Source organism: Galeopterus variegatus, unplaced genomic scaffold (assembly GCF_000696425.1).
Source record: "Galeopterus variegatus unplaced genomic scaffold, G_variegatus-3.0.2 Scaffold5020, whole genome shotgun sequence".
NCBI classification, from domain to species: Eukaryota; Metazoa; Chordata; class Mammalia; order Dermoptera; family Cynocephalidae; genus Galeopterus; species Galeopterus variegatus.
In genome coordinates, this window is record NW_007731131.1 from 296,918 (window position 1) to 315,181 (window position 18,264).

At 38.1% G+C, this 18,264-nt stretch overlaps 1 protein-coding gene across 1 annotated transcript in view; it reads right to left on the reverse strand.

Moving 5' to 3' along the window:
• The window catches only part of APP (amyloid beta (A4) precursor protein), a gene marked incomplete at its 5' end in the record, with an annotated part of 108,211 nt that extends 94,702 nt beyond the window's left edge, over positions 1 to 13,509 (reverse strand). The window contains one exon of the mRNA XM_008588756.1: positions 13,302 to 13,509. Coding sequence (XP_008586978.1) covers positions 13,302 to 13,509 — 208 coding nt within the window. The remainder of the gene's footprint in view (positions 1 to 13,301) is intronic.
• Between the last annotated feature and the right edge of the window lie 4,755 nt (positions 13,510 to 18,264).

Below are 18,264 nucleotides of genomic sequence, written 5' to 3' on the forward strand. Positions count from 1 at the left end.
TTTTGAGATGGCAGCATCTGACTCCAGGAGCATCAAGCTCCATGTTGCCCATCATTAAGGGCACCCCATTCAGTGCTGCTGCTTTGAAAGTCCATGCTCCCCAAGCATGTTTCTTTAATTGGCTGTTCAGAATTCTCCTGTAGGATGAAAAACAACTGATCTGTTGACACAAGTGAATCCCCTGCCCCCATCCCATGGCAATTTTATTTATCCTCCAAAACAAAAGAACTGGCATTCTAACTTGTACAGGGTAAATTGGTTTGGGGGGTCTTATCACCCCTGAGTTACCTACAGAGCAGCTTCTGGAATGCAGAGCTAAATTCATGCCCCAGATGTGGGCGCCCTGCCAACCCCACCCATCATCTGTCTCTACTCCTAAACCTTCTCTCAGGTGCAGCAAACACGTACAAATTGGCTTTTCCCCCTTCCTCTGTGTCTCCCTCACCAATCTGTACATGTTCATGTTTCATGCTCTTTCGTGTTTCTAAGACACATGACAATACTCATCATTAATCTCCTCCTCACACTGTATTAATTCCAACAAGACTAAGAGACAGGGGTGTCTCCTGAGCCTACACTGTTGACAGGGCATGGCCACCGCTACCAAAGGAGGCAGAGAATTCCTCCACCTGGTGGCACAGCCCTAAGTCATAGGAGCACTGGCAGCAAAATTCGCCATGCCTCGACATTCCTGCAAATTCCCACATTTTTTTTTTTTTTTTTTTTTTTTTTTGTGTCCGGCAACGGGATTGCAACCCTCGGTGTTGCTCCCGCGCCTCGCTCAGCCAGTGAGCGGGAACCGGTCTGTATGTGGGATCCGAACCCTCGGGCGGGAGCGCCACCGCGCTTCCCAAACGGTGCACTATCCAGCGCGCCACCGGGCCGGCCCCAAATTCCCACATTTTATATCTCTTAGAGTACCAAATACATGTCTTTTGATAACTTGTCTGCCACTGGCCCCATATCTCTGCAGGCACAGGAAACTTGTCTATATGACCTCTCCTATGTACTAAATAAAAGTGGTAGAATTTTAGGTTGGTGCAAGTTAAGTAAAGGGATAAAAGAATGATGATCAGAGGAGCTCATCCATGATAGATATTTGTGACCCAGTAACCATTTCTTACTTCCAGAACTCAAATGGCATTATAATATATCATCATTTTCCTACACCACCAGTGAAACATAATGATACATTTTTATTTTCTGCCTCATTCTAAAATAGCTATGAAACCTTTTGTTACAGCTAATTTGTAGAAACCAGGCCAAATGAGCCCTAATCAGCAAAAATAAGCATTTTGAACTAAAAAATCCATTTATATGTCAACTAAGGAAATAGAATGAAATACATGATGTACCCACAACCCCTTTTGGAGTCTCTAGCCATAAGAGTCTTGACTCATTCACTCAGAAAAGGTCAAGAAGAAAGTGAGATCTCCACTTGGGCAGTGTTGGGTTGGCTGTCTTGACCTTGAATGGCCTCAAAGAGTTTCATGACCTTGGTGGAGTCCGTGAGAACCTTGCAGGGAAGAGCAACCAATGCCACAGGTACTCATATACAAGAGGACATTGGAGGGAATGTGGTCAGAAATGCGTACAGCAGTGTGCGATAATCTAATACCAAATATATAACGTATGGAGGAGCAGACGTACGTGAGCCCGGAAGAATAGGGCTGAGAACGTGCCTCTTTCGTTCTTAATCTCTAAAAGACACCTTGTCCAACTCCCTCTGATTTGCTGACCTACAGAAGCACATTCCATCTGCCCCAGTGCCAAAGAAAGCACATACAGGTCTTCTTGCAACCCCTGTACTGGCAAAAAGGGTTTCTCGTTATCATTTGCCCAAATAGCAGCATCACAGAACAACCATCACCTGGCACTTCCCTTCACTTTCCCTTAGGGCTATGACTAGAACATCAACTTTCTAGAGTAGCAGAGCTGATTTCAGAGAGGACCCTGAGTAGGACACATTATTTATCCTCTCTTACTCAAAATCGTATTCCTATGCAACTGTAGGGCAGTGTTTGGTCTCTCTTGAGATTTTCTCTAACCATTCATCATTCCAGAAAAATTGTCCATGTGGCTGAAAAGAGAACCTTTGCTGAGTCTGGGAGAAGTTGAGGGGTAGGAGTGGGGTCAGCACCAGAAAAGTATTAGGCTAATATTTTCACACAAAGTATTAAAAAGTATGCAAGAAACAGCAGACTTTTGGAAGAGAACACGGAGGAGCAGGAGTAAATACCTGGGTTAAAAAAGTGTGATAAAGGATTAATGTCAATTTTGTAGTTGGGATATTGTACTGAGTGAAGAATATACAGGATCTCTTTGTAGTAATTCTTTCAAGTGCACGTGAATCTGTTAAAATCTCCAAACAAGTACAAATAAAACAAAACAAAATAAAATGAAACCTCCATTAAAAAAGTAGGAAGTTCTCACTCATAGTGTGAGCTAAGAGAGAAAGAAAGAAGGAGAGAAAGACCACAGTGGTGCATTAGACTTGCAGAGAGAGAGAGAGAGAGAGAGCATACATACATAGGGTTGGGGGGGGGGATAGGGCGGTGTTGGGGATTAATTGGGTGGGGAGTGGGGAACATGGGGAATAATCACAATTTGTGGTAATGGGCATCCTGATACCTGATCTGACCATCATATCCTGGACCCAGGTGGCGACAGTGAGCTTTGTACCCCGTGAATATGCATAATCAATACAAACAACAACAACAACAAAAAGTAGGAAGTTCAGTTTGCCTTACAATTGTAATCTTGTCACCTTCCTATTCCCACAAAGTGCTACAAATCTCGGTTTGAGAAATTTTCCCTTAAATCCCTTTCCAGCAATGGTAAATTACCAAGAGATCTAACCACTCAGGATTCTAGCCAAGTAGAAGAGTTTTAAAGCCTTGAGACCTGAAATACATCATTTATAAGTTACATGATGAGATTCACAGAAAAAGAAATCTCAAGAGAGATTTCAAATGCTTACATTTACATGATTTTCTACTTTCTTCAATAGAATAGTTTCTTCCTAATCTACAGAAATTACTAAAACAATTCAGTGAAAAACCTGTTACTATTATTACTCAGTGGAAAATTATTTATAATTTCATCCACTAAACGTAGAGCATGTAAATTAGACCTTATATAACTAACCCCAAGTAGAATTCATCTGAAAATTACAACTGCATCTTCCAAATATATAATATACATAATTGTCAATTTAAAATAAAAATTAAAAAATAAATGAATTTAAACAAACAGAAACCCCGCATCTTCCTTTTCTCATCTTCATTCTCTTCCCAAAATCGAAAATAATAAAGGAAAAGACTATCATTTTAAAATCATATGCTAAACTCAGTTTTTTGAATTCCAGTCTACCTTAATTTTTACTCAAAGCAAATGTTATGGATAATAATGAAGAGAAATTTTACCCAGAATAACAGAAGCAGGGATATTTCTCAAAGAGAATGTTTAAGCAGAAACACAGGTACAGACTCACATGAACATCTAAGGAATGACCATCCTTGTTCATTCATATTTAGTTCTGTAAACTTTGAAAATCACAAATAGGTTTTCTAATGTTCATTTAGCTGAATTCTTGTGGCAGAAAAGGCTTATTTCTTCTTTTATAACAGCTCTATTCACCTTGCAAGACAAAAACCCATTTAATAAACTGAAATGCTAGTGTACACAAAGGACTATGAAAGAGTTTATGTGCTTTTAACCAAATCCCATGCATTTTATTTCTTTGTAAGGTAGGCCCTCACTGAGATTTGTGCTTATTTCAACACTAAATTCCATTTTCTAAAAATCAATATAATACAGATGCAATATAGAAGCAAAGCTGGAGCTCCCAGCATTATATAAACTGATTACGCAATTCAGTGCTCAAAAAAATAATGCTCAACCACAAAATATCAACTCTGAATGGTTATTTCAAATTGGAACAATTTTTTCTGTGGACAACCACAATCAGAAAGCTAATTTTACAATTTTTGACAAATTCAGCATGAAGACAGTTGTAAAACTGGCAACCAGGTTGGGGAGAAAATCTGTACTTCAAAGGTATGATGATTATAATGCCTTCTTAAAAAGCAAAGCTGGGCCAGCCCGGTGGCGCACTGGATAGTGCGTCGCTTGGGAAGCGCGGCGGCGCTCCCGTCCGAGGGTTCGGATCCCACATGCAGACCGGCTCCCGCTCACTGGCTGAGCGAGGCACGGGAGCAACACCGAGGCTTGCGATCCCGTTGCCGGTCCCCGGTCCGGTACGGGGGGCAACACTGAGGGTTGCGATCCGTTGCCGGACACGGAAAAAAAGACAAAAAAAATAAATAAATAAATAAATAAAAAAGCCAAGCTAACAGATTAGCAAATAATTTGCATTAAATACAGCACTAGATTTAAAAAAAATACTGATAAATAAATAAATAAATAGAAAAGCAAAGCTAACAGATTAGCAAATAATTTGCATTAAATACAGCACTAGATTTAAAAAAAATACTGATAGAAGCAAAGCTGGAGCTCCCAGCATTATATAAACTGATTACGCAATAGGGTTGCGATCCGTTGCCGGACACGGAAAAAAAGACAAAAAAAATAAATAAATAAATAAATAAAAAAGCAAAGCTAACAGATTAGCAAATAATTTGCATTAAATACAGCACTAGATTTAAAAAAAAATACTGTAAAGCTTTTTATTACAATTTTATTTTTAATAATTGGATTTCAATTATTCTCAGCCTACTGGAAGGTATGTAAAACAAAACTGTGTTCTGCATGGAATGTGTAACTTTTAAATTTACAAATTTTGAGAAAGCAACCACTTGAATAATCAAACTAAATAATCAAACTAGAGAGCTATTTATTTATAGAGAGCTAGCAGTTGTATATTCTGAAGTTGTAAAAAAACCCAAAAAACATTATATAGCATAATTTTCTCCATATTCTGCAAGAATATATGTTCAATTAAACCTCACACATAGTACAAATATCTCTCTTTTCCTTGAGTTAAAAATTGCATATCATGCATTCTTTTACTCCAATTTTAAAGAAGAGTAGAAAGGACAAATGTAAGGAGACAAATATAGCTTGCTTTTGAAATAATTTGTTTAATGTTACCATGAAATAGATTACAAAGAAGGACATAGGTACTGAAATCCACTAAGTATACTTATCTCCAATATTTCAAATAAGTTTATTTATCTGTCTAATCATTCAAACCATTAATAATGAAAAAGGCTAACCTCAATGTAGTTTAGAGCAAATTTACTTTTTAAGCCTGATTAAGCTATTGCTGCAATTCTAAATATCACTATATGGTGACTCTTCATGAGCCTAAGTTATTAGAACCAAACTTGTATTCTGTTGAAAAATAAGTAGACACATTTGTGTTTAATTCTTATAGATGAAAATTTTAAAAAATCAACACACTAGAAAACTGGCTATTTTTTAAGAATGTGTTTTTTGCAATGCTAGAACCATGTACTTTTAAGAGAAAAGAGCTTTTAACCATGTGCTTGCACATATTAGCAAATAGTCATCAAAAAACATGTCTAGAAAATTACTCTGATCAGGACAATAAATGATCAGATATTTGTGATCTAGTAATCATATTTTAGTAAACAGAAGCACGTAAAATTAGACAGGCAAGCTTGAACTGAAACCTTATGACAAATCTCACTTAAGCTCTAAATGTGGTTTGAAATACCAACAAATGTTGCAAACAGCTGTGCATGGAAATGAAACCACTGATTCACTACGAGATGAGGAGTGCTAATGTGTCACGGAAGTCTCTAGAAGATATATACGGTTGGCTAGTCTTTTTATTGAATTGTGTTAATTCTCTAAGGCTATCCAATACATCTGTCATTCCAATTATACCTGACCCAATTCTCACATCTCTCCATGATGAAAGATTATTTACAAAATGCCACCTGAAAGGGATTTACTTGTAAAACATTTAGACTAATCAGTACTCTCATGGTGGTGGTGTTAGTGAGTACTCACAAAAGGGTAGCATGGTAACTTTTCCTCAGCCATTGTCCTGTTTCTTATGAGAATAAACTCAGTTCTCCACTGAGCTGTGTGGTTACTCTCAAGTGCAACAGAGTAGTAACAAGAAACTCTGAATAAGAGAAGATACCATGTCCTGTGCTGGAAAGTAGGGGAAGTGATTTTTCTTATTGAATCACAGGCGAGGATATGTTGGAAAACTGACTGTCTACAGAAAAACAAAAAAATCAAACATTCCAAGTTACAGTGCTTGCCAATTTCCATGGTGTAAATACCCCCATCATTAGTATTTCAAGCTACCACAAAATTCCTTACTACTGTAATAAATAGCTTTTATAGGCTACTAGGAGTTGGTTACAGAAATGAAAGGAAACAGGGATACAAGTAAAACTGGTAGCAATTATACATACATAAGGAGATTATAAGAGTTTTTCAATTTCCTTGGTCTTGGTTTTATAAGGATGGTGTGATATTATGGTATTTATATATTGGTTTTCATCCACAGTTCCTGGCCCATACCACACTCTGACCTCCTCCTGCACTTCTTTCAACTATTTCTTTTTCTCCCCAAGGCAAGAAATTCTCTGACCTACTCTGTCTGACGGTAGATCATAAGACCCTCATTAGAGGAGAGGTCCTGCCTGTTACCGGGAGGAAGGAATGCAGCACAGAGCTCAAGAAGAACCTGAACAAAAGGCCTTGCTAGGTTTCCCCACCCAGTATGTTAGTGTTAGATCATACCCTTTTTGTCCAATCCCATTTCCACATGGTTGTTCAGGCTTCAATTATGCCTACGTAATGAAGCTTCCATAAAAAGCCAAGAGCACAAAGTTCAGGGGGCTTCTGGATAGCGAAATACATGGAGGCTTCTGGAAGGTGGCACTCCTGGAAAGGGCATGGAAGTTCTGTGTTCCTTCCCTTATACCTTGCCCTATGCCATCTGTTCCCTTTGTAATATCCTTTATAATGAATGGGAAACAAAAGTAAGTGTTTCCCCAAGTTCTGTGAGCTGCTCAGCAAATTAATCAAACCAAAGGAGAAGGTTTTAGGAATCCTGATTTATAGCCAGTCAGTCAGAAGCACAGGTAACTCAGGCCCCACTCCAGACCTACGGACTCAGAATTTGTGTTTGAACAAGAGCTTTGGGTGACTCGAATGGATATTAAGTTTGAGAAGCACCATAATCAATCATATCTTTTTTTTTTTTTGTCTTGTTTTATTTTTTGACAGCTGGCCAGTATGGGGATCCAAACCCCTGACCTTAGAGTTACAACAATCAACCTTAGAGTTACAACTGTGGATCTCAATACCACAGTCCAGTGGTTTGCAGAGATTCTACCCCAATCTCCTCCCCCAGGGGACATTTTTGGTTGCCACAACAGGGGGTGGGCTGGGGTAGAAGTCAAGGATGCTGCTAAACATCTTATAATATACAGAGTTCCCCACAACAATTAATTATCTGGCCCATAACATCAATAGTACTGAGGTTGAGAAATCTTGCCGTAGCTCAAGCAAACACAAGAAGGATTCGTGTTGCATTTTAGTAATTTTGCCCACCAAGGCTACTGTGCAACAGTCACTAATGCCTCAGAAATCCTGGGTAACAAATACTAGTAAATTTCTAGAATAGACAGAATCATGAAAATTGGCCAGTAAGACCTCTCTTTGCTTCTATCACGAAACATCAAAAACTTAAAGTCATATGCAAGTAATATGAAATTTCCGTCCATAGTCTTTGACAATTTCACATTCTGTCACAGAAATTGTACGTAAAAAGAACAGATATAAATTTAAGAAAGCAATAACCCCACCCTCATAGTTAAACACCTGAATAGTCTTAACATTGTAAACTAAATACAGTGCATCTTTAATGTTTCTTCTGTCCTCTACTCCTTTTTACACAAGAGTCTTTTAATGTTTAAAACTTGGGCTGCTGTTTTGAAGCCTGAGAGATTTTCTTGAACATCATTTTTTATGAGATTCATTTGGTCTTTGCCTCCTCTTGATCTTCCACTCTTCTAGCAACAGAATCACAAAAAGTCAGGCATTTGGAATAGGTGCCTGGAAACCAGATGAATCTTCAGGAGGGCAAACTGGTCCAAGGCTGAGAGAAGGAGATGCTTAGGCTGTAATCCACCCTGCTTTTAAAAATTCCAGAAACTCATTTTTCTACAAGGGATCTAAAGATTTCCATTAAAATCCACAGCTCTGTTACCTGCCCAAGGAATGTGAGCCTCTAGTTGGTCAAACACATGGATTAGCTAATAAGGTATGCCTATGAAAATGTATGTGAGTTTAAATGAACCATTCTCTAATTTGCTGTATTTCTTTTTTTTTTTTAGGTTTAATTTTTTTCCCCCTTAACTGAGAACTTTGAGTTCAGTAGATGCATACCATTTTTCTGAGGTATATTTTTTTAAAAAGTAACTGATTTGGGGAAAAACAGGAGAAAGGCTAGCATTCATTAAAAAAATCTGGTTTCTGGCCTTTAAATGAAATGGACTAAAATGTCTTTTTTAAAAATAAATTTAGATATAATTGTATTATATCTATATTATAATTGTATTTAGCTGACTACATTTGTTAGTCCAACAGTGAATTAAAGAACCCTGACAGAAAGAAAACAGAAGGTAAAAAAATTACCAAGCATAAATAGACACATAAAATTAAAAACAAAACCAAGTTCAGAAATATAACTTTCTAGGGCCGACCCCGTGGCGCACTCGGGAGAGTGCGGCGCTGGGAGCGCAGTGACGCTCCCACCGCGGGTTCGGATCCTATATAGGAATGGCCGGTGCACTCACTGGCTGAGCGCGGTGCGGCCGGTCTCAAAAAGGACAAAATAAAAAAAAAAAAGAAAAAAAAAAGAAATATAACTTTCTAGTCCTGAGAGATGGGATATGGGCCTTTTCCCCACCCTCGCCACACATCTAGGCCAGCAAATGGAACCAGCCGATGCTGGGATACTGAGAGGAGAGTTGCTCCAGACCCACCCAGCCCGCAACCAGGTCCTAGAATGTACTTGTTAACCACGTGGGTATCTTTGGGGTGTGTGACTTACCTGCTAATGTCCTTCACCAAATTTCTGCTTAGATTTTTCTAATTCATTTTTAAGAGTTCTTGCAATAAGGATGTTAATCTTTAAACGTGTGTTAAAAAAAAAAAAAAGTAGAGAGTAGAATAATGGTTACCAGAGATCGGGAGGCATGGGAGTTGGGGGGGGGGGGGAAGATTAGGGGTCAACTAATGGGGACAAAAACTATGCTATCTACCCTAAGGGAATCATTGTGTAGGATATGCATGTATTGAAACAACACACTGTTACCTACAAAAATAAATATAAATAAAATTGTATTTAAAAAAGTAAAATAAAATAAAAAGAAATATAATTTTCTATACAGCAGTGCAGGTCTTTGAGAATATACTGAACCACTGAATTCTTAATATTATGGTATGCAGATTATATCTCAATAGAGTTGCTACTGAAAAACAGAAAATTACGTATGTGTGTACACACACAGTTCTATTCTCTGCTCCTTAGTCTCACATTTAAACAACCTAACCATCAGAGTGGGCTTTCTTTGATAGGGACTATTAAACTACATTGAAAGACACTTGTCCATGTCATGCTTCACTCTGCCTCTATCAAAGTGTGTATCAAACACATCGAAATCAATGGCTGCCACACCATGGGGCACCACCTGTCACATCTATGGACAGTGCTGACGTGGGTTTTCGCAACATCATTTGAACGGATGCTACATCTGGTCCAGAAATAGGCATGCGTCCTGTTCACTTTCATCAAAACACGGAGGTAGAGGCCTGAGGTTTGCTCTGAAAGGAGGCTCCATTATCCCTTTGTCCTGTTCCCAAACACTCCATGAAACTTTATTTTCACTTCTGTGAAGCATGCTGCTCCTGAGGCTTCCAATTCAAGTATATAAGTTCATTTTTATGTTCACAGCAAGTGAAGCTCACAGTTTACCCCAAACTTTGTGAAAAGTTGAATAGGAATGATAAGCAAAAACCCCATTAATGAATCACAGGATATAGTGTAAGTGTCATGTCTGTTACAAATAGGTAACAACAGAGATATGAGAATTAAACTAAGCTTTGTTTCTTCTCCCCTTGAGATAAATGCAAGCTGGTCTGATTTATTTGTAATACTTATTGGATTCATTCTATTTGGTGCTGTTCACCTGGTAAATCCCTATTCTTCCTTTATAATCACTCAAATGCTAACTGCTCTGCAACGCCTTAGGTGACAACTTCTGACCCCAGGCTGAGCATTTTCTTGTGGAGTATACTATAAAGCAAATGTATTTCACAGGGCCTGGTTTTCCAAAGCCCTGTAGTTTCAGGTTTAGCCTAACTTCTTAAAATTACATATAGAAATGTTAACCTTGCAAAAGACAGGAAACTTTCCTCAAGCTAAAGTCTTTGAAACACAGCAAAGTTGTTGGCTTAAGGACAGACAAGTTACTTCATTGATATGTAAAAATGCTGGGGAAACTGCTGTAGGGAAAAACAGTGTTTGCTAAGATCAAGCTTTTGTTAGTGGATTGACTTAACCTTTTGCAAACTGAACTATGGAATGTCACTTTGCTTGTTTCACTGATGCTACGAGTCTATATTGCTAAACTATAACCCCACCTATGTTCTTGTTCTGTAACTTCCTGATCTGGAGAATAAATGTGGGGCAAGAACCCCAGTTCATGGTTAATTTCCAAAAGGAAGGGATGCCCCTCTCTTGAGGGTTCTGGGAAATTAACCCCTTCAGGGTCTCTGCTCGGAAGACATGGGCCTTGAGTAATCCTTATTGTGGCTCTGTCACCCAGGGGAAGAAAGGTGATAAACCCGTGTGAGGCAAAGCAACACTTTCTTCCTGTGTGCTGCCAAAGTTCCTTCCCAGCCAGGTTGGAGAGACTCATCCCTGTCAAAGATTGTGCAAGTATGGCTGGAAGCAACCTGAGCAAGCCCCTTATTCATATCCCCGTACCCCCAGCAACCAGTGCAAAGCTTGGTACCTAGAAGTGCCTTGTTGATGTTTGTGGAATGGCATGGCAGCAAATCAAATGGTGCTTCTCCCAAATTAATGGTCACCAGAAGGAGAACAATAATTTAATTCCATCAAGGTCAATCACCTACTCCAAGGCAAGCAACATTTAGATCAAACTTTTTAGCTTCATCATCATATGATATGATTAAAGAGCCACTGATATCAGTGTCTCTATCTGTCCATTTAGTAGAAGAACTTCCATGAGGTTTAAAATACCCATAAGAAATGAAACTCTATCTTGAAATGCAATGGCATTTAATACTATCTTGTTCAATTTTCAGCTGGACATAAAGTTTAACTGCAGACATTTTATGATACAAAATATATTCACAAAAAATATTTTAGGCAAGAAACCAAGCTTAAGCTATTTTTAAATCTTAACATAATGTCATCTATAAACATCTGCTGTATTATACCAATACATAATGGATACGTCACATTTAAGGTTTTTATAACTTAAAAAGTCAATCTGTTGGCTTATCTTTGGCCTTCCTAATTAGTAGTAAACATTAGTTCTCTATATCTTCAGAAACCACTGGAGAGTTGGAATGATGATTATAACCACAAAAATCATCATAGCAGCTAAGGTTAATTGAGCACTTACTGTCTACCAGAAACTATGTTAAATGTTTCCCATGGATTACTTCATTTAATCCTCACAAAACAGTTAAGTAGAGAATGATAAAGTTAAACAATCCATCTTGTACTCTATGTTCTTTTTTTAAAAGAACATGTAATACTTTCCATGGATTTTAAGCTAACTCTAAGGGTTGAATTCAGAATAATTTCAGTTTTAAAAGATACAAGTTAAAAAAATGCAGAACCTCAAAAACAGTGTTACATGAAAAAAGCCAGACACAAAAGACCATACATTGTATGATCTCACTTATATTAAATGTCCAAAAAAGAGCAAATCTATAAGACAGAAAGTAGGTTAGTTGTTGCTTGGGGCTAGAGGTGAATACAGGGAATAAATGTGAATGGGTATGAGGGGTCTTGCTGGGGTGATGAAAAATGCTCTAAGATTGGATTATGGTGATGGTTGCATAATTTGGTAAATTTCTTCAAGCCATTGAATTATACACTTAAAATGAGTGAATTTTATGATCTATAAATCATACCTCAATAAAATTGTAAAAAAAATTGCAAGAAAGGGAAAGAGATACTATACTGAAAATCAGAAATGTATCTGAGGCAGATAAAGTAGACTACTTTAAGCTCCAATATAACAACAGAGCTTAAATCATTATACCTTAACAAAAAGTGAGAGGAAGCCTTACAGTGTTGTAATATCTGTGGATGAACATTAAAAGTATTTGCAGTACATTAAAATTCAATCAATCAAGTTCTAGAAGCATCTTTTACTAACTGCAAAACAAACACATATCCTTTAAGAAATCTGACCCAACAATATACTAATTGCTATAACATTTGGTTGTTTAATATAAACTGAATGTTTGCGTTTATTTCATGGAGACAAAAAGGAAGTCTTTTAGTTCATTTAGTTTACAACATTCTCGACAGGATTATTAATTCAACGGAAAGGGAAAGTCTAAGATATTAGCACTATGTTTACTTCTTGAAGAAGGCACTGTCACACTCTCCAATAAAACAATTTAAATACAACAAAATCATCCAAGTTAAATTTTGTACACAAAATAATGTGATAGTCACAAAATCTGCTCCTTCTTTAATGAATTCTAACCACAACTACTCACTCAACTAAGATTTATCAAAAACTTTCTGTAAGCCAGGTACTCTGTAAGATACTGAGTAAAATTCAGTCCTTACCCTCAAGGAGTTCATAGTCTGAGTGGTGAAAGAGGCAAAAGACAACACCATGTCACAAACATCAACTGCCAGGGGAATACTAAGGAGGTCGCCTAACTCAGTGTTTATCAAACAACTTGGTTCCAGGGTAGGTGAAGTCATACAATAATTTGAGATTTGCCAAGTAGCATACAGAGACACAGAACAGACTGTATAATCAGGATTTCACATTATTTAAAATTAATTCTTGCCCTGCATGTGAAACCAAAAGAAAATTCAATGAGCACAAGAAGCCTCCTTATTTTAAAAAAACATCTGGTGGAGGGGGGGTCATTGGGGAAGGCAGTGGTGGAGAAAAGCATCTGGTATGATGCTTTCTTTTCCCTAAGAATTTTTTTTTTAATTCTTTCTTTTTTTTAATTAAAAAAAAATTTTTTTTGTAAGAGAAAAGCAAACAGTGGATTACCTCGAACCACCTCTTCCACAGACTCCGTGGTGGTGGTGGTGGTGGTGGCGATGCTGGTGGTTCTCTCTGTCGCCTCTTCATAGGGCTCCTCAGCCTCTTCCTCTACCTCATCACCTTCCTCATCGTCCTCATCATCATCGGCTTCTTCTTCCTCAACATCAGCCACTTCTTCCTCCTCTGCCACTTCTACTACTTTGTCTTCACTGGAAGAGAAAGTAGAATAGGAATAGTCAATTAAACAAATTTTAGGAAAGAAAAAAAAAACATCAACAAGGAATTTTGGTTAATTTGATAGGGAATACAGCATAGAAGAAAAAACACACACAAAGCTTGAATCCCAGCTCAGAAGGTTTGCAAAACTTTTTACCCTTAGGAACAGCAGTTCTTAGTTTACACAATTACAATAAGGGGATAGCATGATTGCAACTATATAACATTCTGGAAAAGGCAGAATCATGGAGACTATAAAAAGATCAGTGGTCGCCAGGGGTTCAGTGAGAGGGAGGGAGGGATGAGCAGGTGAAGCACAGAGGGTTTTTAGGGCAGTAAACTACTCTGTATGATTCTATAATGGTGGATACATGTCATTATGCATTTCCAAAACCCATAGGATGTCGAACACAAAAAGTGAACTCCAATGTAAATTATGAACACTGGTTAATAATGATGTATCAATGTTGGTTCAAATGTACCATACTAAGGCAAAATGTTGATAATAGCAAAACTGTGGAGTGTGGGGAGGGTGGAGAGGAGGTAGAGAGGAACTCTTTGTATTTCCTGCTCAAATTCTTTGTGTACCTAAAACTGCTCTACAAAATAAAGCGTACTAAAAAGGAGGGAAGGGGGATACCAGAACTGCTCTTACTGTATTATGGGGATTATACCTCAATGTATATAAAAGACCACACATCACCTGCACAATAGTAGATACTCAATAAATGGAGGTAGAAATTGGTTCAAAACCTGCTTTTGACAGTTTAAACTGGACACAGAGGAAAAATAGTCTTATTTTGGCTAAATAAATAAGATAAATCTGTAGTATCCTGTAGTCAGGGACACCTACTGAACTATTTAGTTGAGCTCCCTACTCTTGCTAATTACTTATTTTTGTAGAATACCAGACATTTCAGTAGTTCTCAAGTTTAGGATAGATCAGAATCACTTGGAAGTCTGATTAAAATAGACCACCAGGCACCACATGAAGTTTCTCTTTTTTTTTTCTTTCTTTTTGGAAGCTGGCCAATAAAGGTATCCAAACCCTTGACCTTGGTGTTATCAGCACCACAACCTGCCAAGTGAGCTAACCGGCCAGCCCTTCATCTGCAGAGTTTCTTACACAGCCCCTGAGTTTCTGAATCAGTGTGTCTGAAGTGGGGCCTGAGGATTTGTATTTCTGACAAGTTCCAAGGTGCTACAGATTCTGCTGGATCAAGGACAATATTCTGAGAACCACTGAGATATGCAAAACTGAGAATGACAGCAACAGATAACCTGTAACTCACAGTAAAATTGGGAAGAAGGCAAGAAAGCATATTTATGGTATTATATGCCGATGCACAAGGGTGAGTAATAAATCAGGAAATTTGGATTGCAAAAGAAGGGCATGTCTGGAACAAAATTAAAAAGGCCTATTAAGAAATCCTTGTGGAGACTGTGCCCCTGCCAGTGCAGGCACGGTACTCACTTGCTAGTGCAGAGCAAGATAAATGAAAGAAGATAAATCAGGATAAGAATATGCTGATAATACCAATCAGCCAGCCACCAAAACAAAAACAGAACAAATGAAAAAAAGAGACAAAAACATAAGTGTCAAACAGTGAAAATCTATCACATACCACCTGGCTGGACCAGAGAAAGACATGCCCTTGATCAGATCACAGAAGCAAATACAGAGAAAAGATACAGATGTGGTAGAGGATTTCACCTTACCAGCACAGCTGCCGCAGGTCTTATTGGAAGAGATGCACAACAATCATAGCATTAAGAGCTACTATGTTAACATTTAAATGTCCCCAGAAAAAAGGAGACAGCAGAAGGGAATTATCCCAGAGCTGACTCTGGCCAACAAGGAGAAATTCATTGTCGGGAAAAGTGATAGAAACCTTTGTGTCAGCCACAACATGAAGCATTAAAATGTTAGTGTGAGTACAGCATTCTGTAGGAAATCAGATTCCACACATGTTAAGAAGAAGAAGAGTATACCACCATGGTCTAGGACAACGGAAAGGAAGATGGCTCCAGAAAGTTAAAAGGTTTTCAAAATTCAAAGTCTGGCAGGACAGCCACAAGTAATTTTGCTGAGAGTGAAAAGAAAAAGACCCATAAAGAGATGAATACAGCACCAGAGGGAATTCTCTGATTAACTCAGAATTTAAAGGACGTTTTATACAAGCTGTATAAAGATGTGTATGACCCCACACGGAACACCTAACTGTGATTACATATAATGTAAGAATACAGCAAAGGACTTTTATATAATTTCTATAAAAATGTGTATGACCCCCAAGTGGAATGCCTTTCTAGCTCTGATTAACTATGATGCAAGGATAATGAATGAACATGTCCAAAGACATTTGAAGCATTTGGCTAAAGAATAAAAGAAAATTATTAAGCAGAATAACTTATTCGTGTGTTAATACATGACGTGTACTGATACAGAGAAGATGGTAACTAGTTATTTTAACATTTCCAACAGACCATGAATAGGCACTGATGATCAGATAGTATAAGCCTTCATTTGCTTAGACATAAATGAGGTGAAATAATTGATTTTTTGATTGCTTGAATTTCTGTGCAAAAGTCTACTACTTGAAGCAAAATTTCAAAAGAATCCTGAACTTAACAGCTGCTCAGCTGCCCTTAACTTTATCCAGTATACTGTGTCTGCATTTTTCTATAGAATTTCAATGTTATACTACTAGTGAATAAAATAAAGATCACCTGATGCAAGTCACCAGTTAATTTATTGTGTTCAAGGTCTCCCCTTTATTCAATCAAATCACAGATATCAATACTGTTTAGTTCTCCAATTTAAGTGGAAAATTCAGGGAAAGCCAGGGAGAAAAATCAAACCAAACCAGTATTGTCCTTAAACCATGAAATGTACATGTGATCTTGAAGCATAACTGGAGTGACAATATCCAAGTGTATGATCCAGGGTTACGACAACACTGTGCTTCTAGGTGGGAGGGTGAAAACACAGCCCTGGACATACCTAGGTGCCTCCCTAAGCTTTCTTTAGTACTTGAATGTTGCTCTTAAAGCTCCAAACAGAAAACATGCTTATGAAAACAGCTGTCCAAAGTGATCTGCATTCTGATGTGTGTCTAGCCATGAAAAAGAGTGAATTATATGCCCATCATCCATCACTGCATCTGCCTGAGCAATTTACTGGCATAATAACAAGGAACAGAGATGCATGATAGTTCAACTGGCTGAAGAATTAAATTACTTGGCCTAAGAGAACTCAGGTCCAGCTCTTATTACCATAGCTTTGATTTCTAGAACTAAATTTAGATGTCCATGATTTCAATGATCTATTTAAATACTATTTAAAACAGCAGCACACAGTTGTGTTTTAATGATGTTGCATCTTCCCAAAGAATGCCAAACATGCAAACATTACAACATCTAATCGCAGCCTTCATGAGTAGCAGGAAACACTGCAAGGAAAAACCTTACTTTTCCACCGTCCCTTCAAATGTCAGACAGTTGTTCTGGGATGTGATTATGGTGAGCTGGTTTTGAAAAGCTGATCGCAGCATAAGAAAACACAAAGAGGGAGCAGTTTATGGAAAAATGAGGCTGAGCATCATAAAGCAGTTTCCTTACAAACAATCAAATAACAACTCAGAATAAAATAATCACACATAACATGGTGGAATATTCATATCACATTCATAAACTTCAATGGCTGTCAATTTAGAATAGATAGTTTCTACAGCTTTTAAATACTAATAATTAGAAACACTTCTACAGAATGAGGGGACTCTCTGAAAATGCTGACCATCTCAGGCGTATATGAATTTAGTAAGAAGGTCAAAGGAACATCACTATGAGAAGATAAATCACTGATGATAAATTTTTATGCATCAGCATGCAAGAATTTACATTGGTGAAAGATTAACTATATGACAAAGGTGACTCTACTATTTCTAAATAAAGGTTGACCTTGATTTAATTCAACTTGTGGTTGTCTTCTGACAGTCCCTTTAGATAGTGAAAGATTTTGACTCACATACCAGCTTTAATTCCTTTTTATGAAAGACACGCAAAACGATTCACCATCTGCATTCTCTAAAAAAGCAATATGACATTCTGGAAAAGGCAAAATTATAGAGACAGTAAAAAGATCAGTGGCTGCCAGGGGTTCAGGGGGAAAGAAGATTGAGTAGGTAGAACATGGACAATTTGGGGGGCAGTGAAACTATTCTGTATGCTACAATAGTGGATACATGTCATTATACAGTTGCCCAAACCCATAGAATATACACACCAGGAGTGACCCCTAATGTAAACTGTGAACTTTGGGTGATGATGTGTCAATGTAGGTTCACTGACTGTAATAAATGCACCACCCTCGTGGGGGATGTTGATGATGGGGGCGCTCTGCATGTGTGGGGGCAGGGGGTACATGGGGACTCTCTGTACCTTCTGCCCAATTTTGCTGTAAACCTTAAACTGCTCTAAAACAATAAATTCTTCTTAAAAATTAAATAAATGATTTGTTTTTTTTTTTTTCCTTTTTGTCTTTTTTCGTGTCCGGCAACGGATCGCAACCCTCAGTGTCGCGCCTGTACTGGACTGGGACCGGCAACGGGATCGCAACCCTCGGTGTTGCGCCCGCACCTCGCTCAGCCAGTGAGCAGGAACCAGTCTGTATGTGGGATCCGAACCCTCGGCGGGAGCGCCGCCGTGCTCCCAAGCGGCACACTGTAGCAGTGCGCCACCGGGCCGGCCCTAA